Source organism: Penicillium rubens (genome assembly GCF_028828025.1).
Source record: "Penicillium rubens strain IBT 27055 chromosome Unknown utg000003l_segment0_segment0, whole genome shotgun sequence".
Classification (NCBI taxonomy): Eukaryota; Fungi; Ascomycota; class Eurotiomycetes; order Eurotiales; family Aspergillaceae; genus Penicillium; species Penicillium rubens.
Window position 1 is genome coordinate 9,014,050 of NW_026890601.1, and position 16,980 is coordinate 9,031,029.

The 16,980-nt window shown below is 52.5% G+C and overlaps 5 protein-coding genes across 5 annotated transcripts; 1 reads left to right on the forward strand and 4 right to left on the reverse strand.

The window, feature by feature from the left end:
- Nucleotides 1–335: 335 nt before the first annotated feature.
- N7525_009675 (putative MFS sugar transporter) lies at nucleotides 336–2,067 on the reverse strand (the record flags this gene model as incomplete). The annotated part of the gene is made up of 2 exons (XM_002563733.1): nucleotides 336–1,435; nucleotides 1,497–2,067. 2 exons carry the CDS (start codon nucleotides 2,065–2,067, stop codon nucleotides 336–338), a joined length of 1,671 nt encoding a protein of 556 aa, XP_002563779.1.
- A 1,478-nt stretch (nucleotides 2,068–3,545) lies between these two features.
- N7525_009676 (uncharacterized protein) lies at nucleotides 3,546–4,223 on the reverse strand (the record flags this gene model as incomplete). The annotated part of the gene is made up of 1 exon (XM_002563735.1): nucleotides 3,546–4,223. One exon carries the CDS (start codon nucleotides 4,221–4,223, stop codon nucleotides 3,546–3,548), a length of 678 nt encoding a protein of 225 aa, XP_002563781.1.
- Nucleotides 4,224–4,759: 536 nt separating this feature from the next.
- N7525_009677 (ribosome biosynthesis protein MAK16) lies at nucleotides 4,760–5,982 on the reverse strand (the record flags this gene model as incomplete). Its single annotated transcript, XM_002563736.2, has 2 exons — nucleotides 4,760–5,654; nucleotides 5,768–5,982. 2 exons carry the CDS (start codon nucleotides 5,980–5,982, stop codon nucleotides 4,760–4,762), a joined length of 1,110 nt encoding a protein of 369 aa, XP_002563782.2.
- A 280-nt stretch (nucleotides 5,983–6,262) lies between these two features.
- On the reverse strand, nucleotides 6,263–10,042 carry N7525_009678 (aminophospholipid-translocating P4-type ATPase NEO1; the record flags this gene model as incomplete). The annotated part of the gene is made up of 1 exon (XM_061214819.1): nucleotides 6,263–10,042. One exon carries the CDS (start codon nucleotides 10,040–10,042, stop codon nucleotides 6,263–6,265), a length of 3,780 nt encoding a protein of 1,259 aa, XP_061069250.1.
- A 768-nt stretch (nucleotides 10,043–10,810) lies between these two features.
- Nucleotides 10,811–16,815, forward strand: sec16 (COPII coat assembly protein SEC16; the record flags this gene model as incomplete). The annotated part of the gene is made up of 3 exons (XM_061214820.1): nucleotides 10,811–12,851; nucleotides 12,905–16,192; nucleotides 16,250–16,815. 3 exons carry the CDS (start codon nucleotides 10,811–10,813, stop codon nucleotides 16,813–16,815), a joined length of 5,895 nt encoding a protein of 1,964 aa, XP_061069251.1.
- Nucleotides 16,816–16,980: the final 165 nt, after the last annotated feature.

The window sequence follows — 16,980 nt, forward strand, 5'->3', positions numbered from 1 at the left end:
CAGAAGAGGAATCTTACATATGCGCCGAGTCTTAAGTCATGTTAAGCAAGGTCTGCAATATTAGGTGATGCAGGGTTCGTTGCTAGCGGCGGGATATCAATGACAACATCGAACCCCCGAACACAATTTGGAGTCAGCAAGTGGTCGAAGAAGGAAGTGTATATATAATCTTCCTCTGAACTTGGTAAAAATAAGAATGACCTTGAAGATATAGATTGGGTATATGATAATGGTCTACCAGAATAGAAGTCTACCAGATCGCCACATTAAATCGTCTTCAATAACCTCAAGCATGAGCCACGCATATTCACCTTGGCAAACAAGAACGCACAAGGTTATTTGTACGGCTCAGGAGAAAACAATTTCTTAAGACGGAATCGCGACAAGTCCCGAATAACCTGAGCAGTCTGCTTCAAGTTCCGCTTGACAATAACAGCAGTAGGAAGGGAGAAAAGCTCATCGATCTCCTCGAGGGACTTGTTCTTAGTTTCGGGCATGAATATAATCTGGTAAACCCAGCCGACGATAGCAATGCCACCGTAGAAACCAAGGGTCAGACCAATCCGCTGCATAGCCTCCATCATGCGCGTAAAGTTGTACGTAACGATAAACGAGCACAGGAACAGGTTAGCGTCGGCGGTCGTCATTCCATACGAACGCAGGTACGTAGGGAAGACCTCTGAAGGCACGACCCACGTCAAGCAAGCGTACGAGCCGAAGAAACCCATGTACAGCACAATACCGGTGAGGTAAACGCCCTGCGCCGCGGCGGGGTATTTATCAGCATCGATAGTGTGGCCAACACCGACGAGCACAAGGCCAATCAAGAAACCCGGTAACATTACGTTGGCCCAGTACCGACGACCAAATCGCTCCATGTACAACACGGCCGGGATGGCGCCGATCAGCAGCGCTCCACCGCCGACAAGAGACATGAAGACGGCGTCTTTGTCGCCAAAGCCAATTGCCTGCATCAGCGTTGACATGTAGTACATTACTGCGTTGACGCCCGTGAACTGCCCGAGGAAGATCATGATGTTCGCGTAGACCATCGCGCGGCGTGCACGCGGCACAGTGAAGAAGTCCATCCACGGGTACTTCTTTGACTGGGCTTGCTCTTGGCTTTCGGCTGTGACGGCTTGTCGCATGCCGAGGAACTCGTCTTTGGCTTCCAGGTCGTTGAACCCGCGGATCTTCTTCCATACTTCGTACGCTTCAATCTCGCGTCCCTTGTGCATTAGGAATCGGGGACTCTCTGGTAGGAAGAGCATGCCCACGAAGAGGATGGTCGAAAAGACCAGTGAAGACCCTAGAATGTAACGCCAGTTTCCTTCGACGCTGACGAACATGGCGGCAACGGCATAGCCGAGGACTTCGCCCAAGGCAATGTTTAGTTGGTACAGGGAAACGAGATTGCCGCGGAGTTTGCGGGGGACTATTAAACGTTGGAATTAAAATTGAGCATATACGTAGACTGAGCGTGATGGAATACATACCACATTCTGCAACATAGACTGGGACGGTACCACCCTCTAAACCGACACCAGCACCAAGAATAAATCGACCAGCGAAGATCATTCCAAAGTTGATGGCGCCAGCCTCCAGGGCGGCGCCGATGGTGTACAGAATACAGGAGACGATAATGGCCATACGACGACCGAGATACTCGTTCGCGGGAGAAAGGAGAAGAGCGCCGGCAACGGCTCCTAGCGGCATGCCGGCGTTGACCAGACTATTGTCTGCTGAAGACAGACCCAGATCAACAGGGAGGTAGAGGTTTGCACCACTGATAAGCGACTGATCAAGCCCAGACAACATACCTCCCATGGACGCGAAAGCAACGAGGATGTAAGTGAAGGTACCAGGATTGGACAAGGTTATTTCGAAGCGGGATTTGGGCAGACTGTGCACCTGCTCTTCGAGCTGCAGCAGTTCCGCGTCCATAGCGGCTTCGTTCATCCCATTTTGGAGCTTTTGGTCCGCCACGTCGTCCGTCTCGAAGGCGACGGCATCCTTGTCTTCGCTGTGCGCGTTTTGGGGAGCTTCGACATCTTTGAGATCGGCCATGATGCGTGATGAATGAGTCCCCCTTCTCAGAAGATGGCTTGTTGGGTCTACTAGATGATATGAAGTATAACAGTGGGGTGGAACCGTCACTACAGGCTCTGCTGTGGCATTGACCGTAATTTTAGAGTAAAAATATGGAAGAATAATGGCACAGCTGATAGAACCAAGGGGGAAAAGACTATTTGAGGCAGTCCGGATGACGACGGTTAATACTACGCATGACAAAGGCTCCGTGTGGGGTTTGCCAAAAATCAAAGTGAAAAAAGAGCCCGGGTATGTGGTCTGCTGCTTGGATTGCCCGAGGCGTGTAGGCTCGGCCTGGAGTATGCACTCCGTGCTTTCCCTTGTGCGGAGAGAAGTGGAGAATTAGGACCAGTCCGGGGAGACCAGGTTGAGGAGAAGGGGAAGAAGGAAAACGCGGTCTCACCGGGAGGCAAAAACAAGAATAAACCTGGAATATGCGGTGCACATCCGTCATGCAGCAGTAGTACAGCAGTAGTACAGCAGGGGTTGGAATGTGGAAAGATAGGGAATTCAAGCCATCGGGGCTGTGGACGAATCGTGTGCCATCAAAGCTTATGTTGACCATTTCAGGGCACACAACACTCAAGCCGTGGCATGTCACCCGGACGTTTCTGATCGACAACGCTTTCAAATGTGGCCTTGCACTTCTGGAAGTTTCCCGGCTTCCCGTTGTGTCGGCATATATCACGGTATAGCCGTATTATTAGGCGGGTGAATCTTGTAGGGAAGAATTCCGACATTCGAAGTCGAATTTAACATCCAACTCGACAACAGAAAGCGAATACCGTATGACAAAAGCCACATCGCGGAGGGTAGCCCAAAGACGCTAAAATTCGGTATTCGACTGAGTTGGGGTCCCCATGGAGAAGAGATGCATCGGCGGCATTTCGGGGAAAAGGGGGCATATCATGACTTTGGCCGAAGGCTTCAGATTGACTGTTCCCACTTGACCAATGACCTGTCCCTGAAAAGAGAAAGAGGGAAATTAACTTCCGAGTTGCGTTATAATTCATTCGGAGCACCACGCTCCTCAGCCAAACACGGGATGGCCGCGTTGGGGTAAAATGCGGGATTTCCCGAGTTGGTCATTCGTTAGGTGTTGCTTAGCGTTGGTGGCTGCCGCTAAGCAATCCCGGCTGTTGCGGAGGTCCAGGGATGGGGTGATCTTTGCCCTATCGGTGGTATGACTGAGTCGAGTCCATAGGAGTCTTGAAGAGATTCAGCCTAATATATCCCCGAGCGTGGGGGGAGAAGGCAAATTAGCACACCTGTGAATCCTCGGAACATAGTACAATCTCGTTAAGAATATACGGTATAGATCTAGGCAGAACCTGGAAATCACACGATCATTGAATGAACTTTGTCCTTAGGATCTATGTACTCGGTAAACATTGGACATAAAATAACGCCCCAACGCCATGCTCTCCACCATGCAATGTACTGTCTTCACAATCTCACCGTCTTCCAGACATTCCAACAGGCTTTCGAACACTAGGGTCAACATTGGGACTAGGAGACCTTCCCCCCTGTAATCTGGCCCGTAGTCGCTCTTGGGCTGAACCACCACCCGACCCAGCACGATCGAGATTTGGACGACTCTGGGAAGACTGATGCGACCCAGCTCGCTGGCTGGGCAATGGTCGCGCTCCAGATGGACTGGAGGAGCCTGATCCAGCAGGCGAACGAGACTGAGAAAATGTGGCAGCCGGCGGCGCGCTATTGGCCGAGGTAAGCGGTGGTGCTGCGCCGCCACGTCCGCGACGAAGACTGGCTGTCTGTGGGACCGAGTGTTGGGATGTGGGGGAATCACCCCATAGGTCACCTAGACCGCCGCTCCGGCCAGAGTTGGCGGGAGGCCCCTGGCTGTAGCTGCCGGAGGGTAGCTGGGAAGTCGCAATCGGGCGGGATTGTGCCGGAGCCGGACCCTTGGGGTCTTGTGGGAGCCATGGTGGGAATGGACGGCCCTTTTCGGTGTAATAGGCTCGAAGGGCGTTGGAGATGTGGGAGCAATCTTCGTTGTCGGGGTCGTCTCCCTCGTCGCCTAGGGTAATGGCACGGCGAAGGTTGGTGAGCCGTGAGCCCAGACCAGAGATCGCCGAAGAGGTGGTCAAGGATGTGAGGTACGAGCTCATCTTGCAGCAGCGACTGGTATGGTTGAGGAACGCGCGGTCTGCAGAATGACAGCTCCGATGCGGGGCGGGGTGGCGCGAGCTGGAGCTTTACTTGTGGGATCCAATGCGAGTGACTCAGGATGGAAGAGTCGAGCAAGATATGAAAATGGTTGCAATAAATTATTAATGGGGATATTAACAGAAGAACCGGCTCCTGGGGCAAGGTGAAGTCGTTCAAAGGAAAATAAAAGGCGGCGGGAAAGGCATTCATTGGGCCACGTGATCACGTGTTTCAACTAGATGAAGCAACAGAGTCAGGTCTTGTCTGGAATAAATTATGTTCAGGTATCTCGGAAATAAAAGAGATATAGAGCGGTACTATTGAAAATAAAATAGACATTGGACGATCTAGGATCGTGAGTTGTAGTGGATGCAATGTAGCAGGGTATGATGCCCGATCACTAGCAGAGAATAAGAATATAAAACAAAATAATTGACAGCCCAAACGCCATGCAAGATCAGGTAAACTTTTCCCAAATCCTTTAACATCGACAAAATCATGCCATGACCTGGTCCTTGCCAGCACCCTCGGTCTCGTATTCGATCTCGATGCGAGGACCCTTCTTCCGAGGCTTTGTCTGGGGAGCAACATGCTTCCGCTTGGCACTGGGCTTGGGCTTCTTCTCATCCTCGCTAGCCTCCTCGTCGTCCTCGCTGTCATCATCGTCACTCTCATCGTCATCGTAATCACTGGAATCGGCCGAGTCGACACCCAGCCAGTCCTCCATATCCTCGAGGTCCTCCTCCTCATCAAGATCGCTGACGTACTCAACCTCACCAACACCCTCTTCCTCCTCCTCAATTTCCTCGCCGTCATCCATGTCCACATCACGCTCACCGTCACCGGCACGCTCAAGTCCACGGAGAACCTTCTTCCAGATACCCTCCTCGACATTGAGTGGCCGGTCACCGTAAGCACCGCTGCGGAGACGCTCAATAAGCTCACGCTCAATAGCTCTCTCGACCTTAGCGGCAGACTCGGCCTTACGTTCACGAGTCTCCTCACGACGGCGGATCTTCGGTGCCAGCTTGGGCACAACCTTCTCTCCGAGACGCTCGTCCTCCTTGGCGATGTTCTTCATGCGGATGTTGACCTGCGTCAGGCGGGTGAGACGCTGCTTGCACTTGTGGGTCAAGAACTTGGGCCAGTAGATAAGGCGCTCATCGACTTGCTCGAGGGCCTTGGCGTAGTTTGAAGATAAGCGCACACGCTCCCACCATTTGCTCGGCATGTGGGCTCGCTCGACGGTCTTCATGTACAGGTACATGACGCCCGTTTCGGGATCGCTTCGCACCGTCGCATACCGCGAGTTGGCGAGTGGGCAGGACTGGCGGTTGCACAGACCGCTGACGTTATATTCATTGCGGCAGAAATTTTGGTCTTTTGTCGTTCTAGAGAGAAGGTTGAAATTGTTAGTGAAAATGTTCTTTTTTTTCTGTCCATGCATAGTGGAGATCAAAGATCCTGCGGACTGAATAGCCAGCGAGTGAAGATTGATACTCACTTGAGTTTGTACGAGCAGAATTGCTGGTTGATGACCTGCCAGACAATTTCGTCAGACATGATGGGCGAGGAATTGGCAACCGAAAAAGTGGTTGATCCTAGAGTTCTATGCAGCAGATGTTTGACCCCGAAGAAAAAAAAAAGATTCGATAGGTATTGACCGCCTTCCTGAGTGGGGAAGTCACGTGCTTGCTTATCGATTCCGCTCAACGTCATTGGAGGGATCCGCCTTAGCGTCTAACTACCACTACATGAACTTAATACCAAGTACTGCCCTGGTGGTCAAACTTCCAAGGATGGAATTGAAGTGATTGACCAATCTAATAGCATAGAAGTAGCCCGGTCCTAGATGCCCTCAGCAAGCCAAGATCATTGAGACTAATATACAGAGCCACATGATAACTAAATCGGCGGAAGCTAGGGCATGGAAGAGACAGATGAGAAACTCCAAGCAAGAGAATAAATAGATACACCGAACTCGTGTCAAGCACCAACTCTATCCACGGACCTTTCGGTAACTTGGCGGGTGCCACGACTGTTTGATCATCTTGCCAGCCCAGACCGGAACCAGAGACACAGCTAGCACAGCGAAAACACGCCACAGCCAGTCAAGGGTAATCACGTAACTAAGGTCGAAGTACTCGCCAAGGAAGGGGACACTGCCCGCATATACAAGCAGCGTACCAATCAGACAGAAGATCATGACCGGGTGCCAGGTTGTGATTGCAGTGGCGACCATGCCCAGCTCGTTGAGGACGAGGGCCGTGAAGGAAAGACTGATTAGGCGCGGCCCTGTGATAGTATCCAACAATATCTGAGAGAGACCCTGAATCACTGCACCCTGGTAGACAGAGATGAGAACCCAGCCAAAGAACGAACGGTAGCTTAGACTTTTCCCTGTCTTGAGCTCTTTGTAAAGCTCTGGGTAGAGATTGGCGAGATGCTCGTCGACATCCCGATCAAAGGCGAGAGAAAAGACTGGTGCGTTTGTATAGACAGTCGCGTAACCGACCATGAGCCAGTTGATGAACAAGCCCTTGGGATCGAAGTGGCTCGCGATGCTGTACATAGTCTGGCAAACACTGATGATCAACCCACGGTGCATGATGAACTGTGCTAGCTTAGCAGACCGTTTGTACGAGTTGCGGCCGTGCCAGACTAGAAGCTTGGTTAGATGATGGAACTGCGTGATGCTGAAATCAGCGGCCAAAGATGCTTGGCGGCCTTCCTTGCCCACGATACCAATTCCGACATCGGCTGCTTGAATCATCGACACATCGTTGCCGCCATCTCCGATGCAGCAGACACGCTTCTTCGTGTGTTGGCGAATGAGGTCTGCAATCTCAGCTTTCTGGGTGGGGGAGCATCGACATGCGACCACGGCGGGGAGTAGCACCGCGACAGAGATGAACGCTGTTTTGAATTGACCGAGCATGAGGTTCAAGGACTCGCCATCAATCAGCAAGCAGCAGTCAGTTTTGTTGCGCAGGAAGTCAAGAGCTTCTTGCGCGGTCGACTTGTCTGTGACTTTGGTGACTGTGTGAATGTACTGGCCCCGGGAGACCAATTTGGCAGAAATAGCGACACAACGCGCTGTCTCCACTTTATCACCCGTCAGCATCCAGATCTTAACACCAGCATTGCGTAGCAGCTCGAGAGAGGACTTGACGTCGCGCTGCAGCCGGTCTTCCACACCGGTCACACCGGAAAGCTCTAAATCTTGTTCAAGATATTCGCTCACAACCTTCGCCATGCCCGTATCTCGCCCTTGGAAAGACAGGGACGCTTGCTTGTATTTGGTAGAGAATTCCTGGTATTGCTGCACGGAAATTCGTTTGCGCCCAACGACGAGAGTTCGCAAACCTTCGCGAGCCATGTTCGTCGTCTCCTCGTCAAGCCAGTCATTCGCGGCAACAATAGTTCTCATGACAGTGTCTGCACCCTTCTGATAGAACCAAATTTCACTATCGTCTTTGCCGGATTCAAGCACGTTTTCATTCTGCTGGAACTGGACGATAATCCCCATTCGCTTGGAGTCGGAAGCGAATGGGAAGATGTCGAGAATACGAGCCCGGACCACAACCTGCTTGGAGTCGGTGGATTCTAAGACAATACTTTGTCTGTCTCGATATGCTAGCTTTAATCCGACTTCTTCAGTATATCGAATAATGGCAATTTCATCAGGCGAAGACGCTTGGTAGTTCGTCACCTTGCGGCCGTCTTCCTCCTCTGTGGTCGGAGTGACGTTATGGCAGAGAGCAAGCGCTAGAATGATATCCCGGACGCGGGAACCAATCTCTCTTCTTGTCCGCGGCGCTGTGGCATGGCCGGCCTGGGTTCCGAAGACAGTCGAAGGGGTGGTCAAGGTATTGCCCGAAAACGCGAAAGCTTGACGAATAAATGAGGCAACTTCTTCCATTGCCTCATTTGCGTATGATACAGTGCCAACGTGTATTTTTTTGAGCTCCATCTCATTTTGGGTCAACGTTCCTGTCTTATCCGAAAGCAGATATTCAATCCTTCCCAAATCCTCTGGAATTGTACTGGTGCGGACGACCGTTCCTGGAATGTCTTTGTCCCGTTCGATAAACCGCCCGTATACCGACTTGGCCATGTCCAAATTCACCCGAAGACTCATGGGAATAATCGTGGAGAAGAGAATGAGATAGATCATGATAGCAACGTACCATTTCTTATCGTTTGTTGGTTGGAATCTTTCCAAACCGACAAGGACGATTGAGAGAGTAAATGTGAGCGCGCAGAGAATTTTGGTGAGGTTGTTGATTTCGAGTTCTAACAGGCCGATCTTGGACCGGGAGGCAGAAGTTGAAAGCGAAGCCCGGGTTTGAGACCCTGTATAGATGATGACGGCATAGGTGATAGTATTAGACGCAAGAACAGTGTTGGCCCAGGCAGTATTGTCGATTGTCAAGGGAGCTGATTGATTTTCCACAGGCCCAGGCATTCCTTCGTTGTTTGGAGACCCAGAGGATTTGTCAACATGAGCATCGTAGAATCCAGTGGGTGGTCCCAGCCCAATAGTCCCCATGAATTCGTTGACTCTCTTATCAGGGGCGCTAGCGGTGATTTGTAGTCGACCTAAATCGCTCAGAGGGAGCGATTGAGACATTACAGAAGGCAGGCGAAGCTTCCAGTCAGTTTCGCCATCCAATTGATCAGTCCGAATGAAAGTGTCGCCTGCTGGTGAATTTTCAATATCTTCACCACTCTTGGATGTGGTGTGGTTCGTGGGTCCGGACGATCCTTGACCTGGTTCGAGCAAGTCGGAAGACGCCCCAGGGACAGGTTCTTCCGTTAATGAATGACGAGGAGTGCCGGAGTCATTTGAAATGCTCTTCAGAATCACCACATCGGCAGGAAAGCGTTGGTTCTTACGGACTTTGAGCACATCACCAACCTTCAGGTCTCGCGATTTTTTTGTGACCTCCATCGCGTTGGACCTTCCTAATGTTATAGTGCAGTATTCTTCCGCATTGGCTTCGGCATCTCGCCGCCGCCGACCAATATCATCAAGTGCCTCTTTACCCAATGATATCGAAACCACGAAGGCTAAAGGGGCAATGTAGGACGACATATATCCAATTCGTAGCACCGGGATGACCTGTGATAAAGCCACAAGGAGGAAGTATATGTTGAAAAAGAAGGAAAATTCGTTGTAAAGGGTTCTCGGTAGGAAGCTCCAGGGTGTGTATTTCGCATTCGAGACCACATTGGCCGGGTACTTAGTAGCCTGGTACTGCCCGACAAGTACCTCGCGCGGAGGTTGGTTCTCAGGGTTGTTGTCATTCGATCCAAATCGAATTGATGTGCCCTGTAGGAATGCGGGAGTCTTGAATCCTGGGAAGCGCAAGCGGTTGCCTTTTTTGGGAGGCTCATCGTCGAAATCGCGAGTCGACGCTCTGCGATCCAGGAGAGGCGCATCGGCGTTTTCCAGGTTTCTGGAGCTTGTCTGCGAGTCCCGCAAGCCTTGTTCCTCCCGGTTCTCTAGAAGCGCATCCGTATCATCCTCCAAGCCTGCGCGTCCAGACGCACTGCGTCTCCACCGACTTGCCGCTCCGACACGCAAGTTGCGCAACGCGATAGCCGGCCCATAGCTTCGTTTTCGCCCGGTATAGTCCCGAGACTCACGAGACTGCTGAGGCGATGTCGTGCTGGGGTCTAGCTCTTCTAGATCCAAGTCGTCGTCCGAGTCTGACAAGGCGCCTGGTGCATCGGGGTGGTCCAGGGGGTGTAGGTACTCGGATGAGGAACGCATTATGGGAAAGCTGATATGGTTTAAGTCAAATGGATTGCTGGTGGTATGCAACGTGGAGCTTTTGGGCCTTGCGCATCAAAGGAAGGTTCATCTCAAGTATATGTTGTCATGTGTGGTAGTACTGGTCCAAACGCATATGCAGCATGATGATGAAAGAGTGGAGGGATGTTGTCAGGGTCGAAAAAGGGAACGAAACGCTTCTTTGTGTAAAATGCAGTCAATGCCACGATTAAAAGATTTGTGAAATAGACAGAACGGGAGAACCGCTTTGAATCTCGCTCAAGGATGGTCGATGACTGCCTGGAGCCACGCAATCACATGAGTGAGTGCATAATCCGTGGGCTGCAACTAGCTGACGTAATGTTGCACTTTTAAGGTTGAACATAAAACAGACGGACCATCAGTTACTCCGAATCACGGGTTTGCATTTTTCCTATTCGGGATAGCATCCGGATGACTCAGCCCCTCTTCACCCGGGGAATGATAGGCGGAGATGGCCTTTTGCTGTCGCATTATTCTAGGACAATCCTGCTTGGTTATTCTTCGCCATCAGCTGATGCATTCATGATCGATTTATTTCTTTGGGTTTTTTGCTCTGTTTATATCTACGCCGTCTAATGGACTTTTAACTTGACTTCTTCGACCCCCGTTTTTCTTTCGCGATTGTTGAGCTCCTGAGGCGTCATTGGAGACGTGTCAGGTTGGTCCCTCCGGACTGCAGCCCCCCTCTCCCCAGTCACGTTGGCAATCGAGAACAACTTTGCACGTATGGCGCACATGGCGCACCAAGCGACCGAAAATGATTCGGAGTCATGGAATCCGGCGTTACGGCCTGAGAAGAACAACTCTCCTGTTACGATGAGCTCGACCCAGAGTGCGATGTCGGATCCGATTGCGGCGGATGAGCTAAAGGACAAGTCCATAGATGAGGTTATATCTCCACAGAGCGAGGATTTCTCTGCGTGGGATATGTCCGACGAGGTAGACGCGATTCCGCCTCAACACACGTTGGACGAGGTAGTGAACAATTCACCACCGGTGGTGGACCGGGCCGCGTGCCTAGACACTGATTCCGCTGAAGAGACCAGTCAATTCCCAGTCGAGACAATTGAAACGGCTCATACAAGTGTCGCGCCATCTATTCAGAGTGCAGATGCCGTCCTAAATCCCACCGAGCCCGCAGAGCCAGTTCAGGCCGAAGCATCTTCAGTCCAATCTGGTCTCACCACTATAGATGCGCGACCATCTGTTCAAACCGAAATCTCAGATACTGCGGAACAAGGAAGCACCCCGGAGTCGAAATTTGTGACGGAGACTACACCTTCAAGAGAGGAGCAAACAACGGTACCCGAATCTACCTTGGACGCTTTTAAACATGAATATACCACTCAATCCACCACTACCGAAGAACTTTTCTCACAAGCAGACGACGGAAATGTCGATTCTGAGGATCCCTGGGCCACGTTTGAGAAGGACCTCAGCAATACGCTGCCCCCCACCGACGAGGCTACCCCTCCTAGCAAAAATTTCCATACTATCCCAGACGTTGCCTCAACCTCTACTCAACTCCAGAATAGCGATGAGCCAAAGTTTGCTGAAGAAGCTATACGTCCATCGCCAGAGGAAGCAGCATTTACGGGTGCCGATGTCTTCAACTCCACTGAAAACGCCATCGCTCCAACCGAAAATGACCAACTGCATGTCGTATCTCGCTCTACAAAAGTTGAATCTGAGAATGCCGGTTCACCACCTCCTGTCGCGGAGGCCTTTGCACCGGCCAACGACGCCCATCTAGACCTGGCCGCAGCAGACGTGGATACAACCACTCAGGATCAACCTTTCTGGAAAAACGAGCCGAGCGGTGAAGGCGACTCCGATGACGGCTTCTTTAACCAACTGAACAGCCAGACGAAGCCTATCTTTGCGCCGCCAGAAGCCGAGTCTAGGTTTGAGGAAGGGGTCCCATTGTTAGATGAGTCTACACCGGCTTCGCCTCAACAACCACTTGAACAGGGCAAATCAATCGACAACGTATTTTCCAACGATGATGACGATGCGGATGGTTTCTTTAGCTCGGCTTCGAAGCCAGAGGCTAAAAACGACGATGAGGATTTCTTCGGCTCCATCTCTAAGGAAGAGGCTGAGGAGCAACCCGTCGTTCATCTCGAACGAAAGAGCACGTCTCAGGTATTGGAGTCGGCTGGTTTTGCTCTAGACTCCCCGGTTAGTGATGCTTCGGCTGCAGCGCAGTTTGACGATGCACTGAAGGCTGCGTCGTTGGAGCCCCAAACAACAGCCGACCCGTCGGAGGAAGAGTTGGCGGCACGGTGGGAAGCTGAGCTAGGCGATTCACCGGATGACGATCTGGCGGCTCGTTGGCAGGCGGCATTGGACGATGACGATATACTGCTAGAGACTGAAGCCGCCCAATCTGTCCCTGCACAGGGGCACATACATCAAACACCTGTTCAGTCTACCAACAATGGTCTATCAGCTGGCTTGAATAGTCCGTTCCAGACCCCTCAGGCCTTTTCTCAGCCAATCCCTGTTCCTAACGTATACACACCCCACCAACCGTCCACTGGTGATCTATTGCAGGGTGTTCCTCTTCCAGGAACTGCGCCGCCAGCCACGGGAGCGATATCATCATACTTATCGCAACCACCGCAGAACCCTGCGGCAACCCGGGGGGAGAGCTTTGCTGAGCGGTCAAAACAGGGATATAAATCTCCTTACGACCTTCCAGATGATATCTCCCGACCTCGAAAGCCGGTCGTTACCCAAAAGCCTGTTCCTCCAACAGTCACTAGTATGCCCCCACCTCCTCCTCCAGGTGCTTCGGCTCCTGGCTTCCCCCTCCAGCGGCTCCCCCCTCAGCCGTGGTTGCTCCCCCTGCACCGAAGAATTTCTACGAGGAACTTCCTCTGGCGCCACCAAGGTCTAGGCCTGCCAGCTCAGGCCGGTACACTCCTAATCCGCAGGCGGCGCCGACGATGACCGGGTCGTCTATTCCTCCTCAGGCTCAATATGCTCCCGCACCACCAGCTGCACAGCCTATTACGCTCCCAATTCAGTCCACGCTTCAGCCGCCTGACCAGCTGGATCCGTATGCTAGCCTTGCATCGAGTGCCCCGGCGGGACCTCCTGCCGTTGCAAGATATTCTCCTCAACCTTCTGGCTTGCAAGCACCCTCGAAGCCGCCTTCGTTGCCGAGATATTCCCCTGCGCCCCCTCCTACCTCTTCCGCTCGCAATCGTTATGCCTCGCAGCCACTTAATGTCCCTGGCCAAAATTTGCCTTTCCAGCCACGGACGTCAAGTCCGCTTGCACACCATGAAAAGGTTTCTTACCAGCCTGATCAATCACACAAGCCCCCATCTCTCGAGCCCGCGATCAATCTTTCTCCCCCGCGCGGGCAAGGAGCTGGCTTTGGACAAATCACACCTAGTGCTCCGCAGTTTGTCAATGGTCATGTCAGCGTATCGCGGCGAGAAAGTGCGGGCTCACCTGTGCAGCCATCTCCGCCTCAAAGTCGCTATGCCCCTCAGGAATATATCGATGAATTTGCCCAGCGTCTCGCGCCGGCCCCAGAATCTGCTCCAGCCCCCGCGACCAATGTGTACATGCCTCCACCACCTAATGATATCCAGATGGGTCCACTTCGCAGGTCTCAGACCCAGTCACCTGCCCGGGACTTGACGAGCCCGCGCTCCTACGGACAAAACATTGATACGCTCCAACGACCGGCTTCGGTGCAAGTTTCGGGCTCGCCCACTAAAACGGTCAATCCGTATGCTCCTGTGCAGGTTGTTTCTCAAGCACGGGCTCCCACGCAGCACCTGGAATTTATTGCTCCCAATGATGGACAGGAGCATGATTCCCTGGGGCGATGGAAGGGCGCTCCGATCTTCAAGTTCGGTTTCGGCGGAGCCGTGGTGTCTTGTTTTCCTAGACACGTTCCCCGCTATTCCGCTGGCCAAGTGGCGCCAATGATTCAACCCACTCTTGGTGAACCGAAAATCTCCCAGCTGAGCGAATGGCTGCCCTCCGCTGATAGCGTTGTCCAACATCCTGGCCCCCTCAAAGCAAAGTCAAAGAAGAAGGACTTGCTTGCTTGGCTTTCTAGCAAGATTGCGGCATTCGAAAATTCAGACCTGCCAAGTTACGAACAAGTCCAGTCTGATACACACAAACGCCGGGAGGAAAAAACCCTCCTCTGGAAGGTTGTCAAGCTTCTGGTGGAGAATGACGGTAACCTGGAAAGTTCCCCTGAAATCCAAAAGTCTCTCCGCCAGATCATCTTCCCCAACCTACCGAACCCGGATGCAGACGGATCATACACCAGCGGCTTAGCTGCCTCAGGAGGCTTTGCCCCGTCGGAAATGCCTGCCCAGCCCGATGCTGTTGATGCGCAGTGGTTGGAGGAGCTTCGCCTATACTTGATTTGTGGTGATCGGGAGAAGGCCGTCTGGAGCGCCGTCGATCGACGTCTTTGGGGACATGCGATGATCATCTCATCCACCATGGACAGGTCAATTTCAAAACAGGTGGTGCAGGAGTTTGTCCGCCGCGAGGTCAGATCTAAATCCGCCAACACCGACTCGCTTGCAGCCCTCTATGAGATATTCGCCGGAAATATTGAAGAGAGCATTGACGAACTCGTTCCCCCGTCTGCCCGAGCAGGTCTTCAACTTATTAGCAAGGCCGATGGCCACGGCTCTACTAAGAATGCTCTCGAGGGCTTAGAGAAGTGGAGGGATACCTTGGGTCTGGTTTTGAGTAACCGAAGTTCCGAGGATCATCAAGCCCTGTTTTCCCTTGGTCACCTGCTTACTTCTTATGGACGGACAGAGGCTGCTCACGTCTGTTACATCTTCTCGCGTGCTGCCGTTTTTGGTGGCCCCGACGATCCAAACACCAAGATCGCTCTCCTTGGTGCTGACCATAACCGTTGCCCTTCTTCCTTAGTGGATCAAGATGCTATCCTGCTGACTGAAGCTTATGAATTTGCTACGTCTGTTCTCGGCAACTCTCCAACAGCCCATATGCCACATCTGTTGGCCTTTAAGATCCTGAATGCCAGGTGCCTCGTAGACAATGGTCGCAACCTGGAGGCCCAAGGCTATTGCGACGCAGTGGCAGCGGCATTGAAAGCAACCACTCGTCCCTCGCCGTACCATCACCAACACCTGTTTGCGGAAGTTGAGGAACTTTCTGCACGTCTGCGCCAGGCAACCAGCGACAGTGGCTCTTGGATCTCGAGGCCAAGCATGGAGAAGGTCTCGGGGTCTATGTGGGCTCGCTTCAATAGCTTCGTGGTAGGTGATGATAGTGATGCTGCATCAACTGGGTCCGGTAAGGGTGGTGAGAATGCGGAATTTGGACCTTTCGCAAACGTGGCTGGTACACCAACGATTAGCCGCCCACCTTCTGTATCTGATATCTACGGTTCTTATCCTGGACCAGCGACAGGAGTGCAGCCTATTCCTATCGGCGGCGCGTCCAAGTATCACCCATCTAGCCAATATGCGCCCAATGGCTCACCTGAGCAGTTCAAGGGCCGGTCTTCGATGGATTCTCAGAGATCTGCTTCCTACTTCCCGCCCGTTGGACAACGTCGAAGCTCACAAGAACTCTCGCCTTCGATTGATCAACACATGTCCTATGGAGCTCCAATGTATGGGTCACCAAATGCGGGTGGGTATCAACAAACGCCGCCGCAGTCCTCTTATGTTCCTCTTGCTCCGGTAGAAGAGGCTATGTCACCCGCTGAAGCTCCTCCAGCTGCACAGCCCATGGTCAATGGTCTCTTTTACCAGCCTCCAGGACAGGTGGCTACATCCAGCGAATCCCCCTATTACCAAGGCCCTCCTGGTATGCCAGCTGGTGTACCGGACTCTGAATCACCCTACGCACCTCCAGTTCCCAGCTCGTCTTACGAGCCTGTTTCTTATGAGCCGGTTGCAGCTGATGTAGACACGGGGTATGTAGCCCAGGAGCAGGATCTGCCATCTACCGAAGAGCAGCCAAAGAAGAAGTCAATCATGGATGATGACGACGACGATCTCGCTGCTCGGGCAGCGGCTATCCAAAAAGCGGAGAACGATCGCAAGGCAAATGAAGCGTTCGCGAAAGCCGCTGAGGAAGATGGTATGTATCAATAACACCTATTGCTTATCTCACTTGCTAATCTGACTTCTGCTGTAGCTAAGAAGGACGCCCAGCAACCTGCCAAGAAGGGCTGGTTTGGTGGGTGGTTCGGCGGAGCTAAGAAAGAGGAAAACAACTCTGGTGGTGGCCCTATCCGAGCTAAACTTGGTGAAGAGAGCTCCTTTTACTACGACAAGGATCTGAAGAAATGGGTCAACAAAAAAGACCCTGGTAGTAGCGCGCCGGTCCAAGCCACCCCGCCTCCTCCTCGAGGATCAGCTCCTCCCAGTCGCGCTGCTAGCTCTGGTAGCATGCCACCAAACGGTGCATCTCCGATGCCCCCAATGTCAGTCTCTGGCAGCCGGCCTCCATCTTCCTCAGCCGCAGCCCCGCCGTTGTTATCCTCCAGCCCAGGCTTCTCTGGTATTGGGCCTCGGTCTGTTTCTACGGGAGCGGCTATGCCAACACCACCTGGTAGTTCCAGCGGCCCGCCGCCGCGACCTTCTTCGTCTCTGACACATGCCAGCTCAATCGATGATTTGATTGGTGCGCCCCAGGCGCGCAAGGGCAACACGGTTCGCGGCAAGAAGAAGGGCCGTTACGTTGACGTGATGGCCCAGTAACCCATCAGGCTTTATCTGAATGGCCGATGATCTGGTGGGTTACTGATATAGTGCTTATTAGTCTCCCGACTAACCCGGCGCTATAATGTGCTTTTCTTTTGTTCCGTTATGTTTGTTTTATCGCTATGCCTTTTATTTGTTACCACATGATTTATTTGATGAACC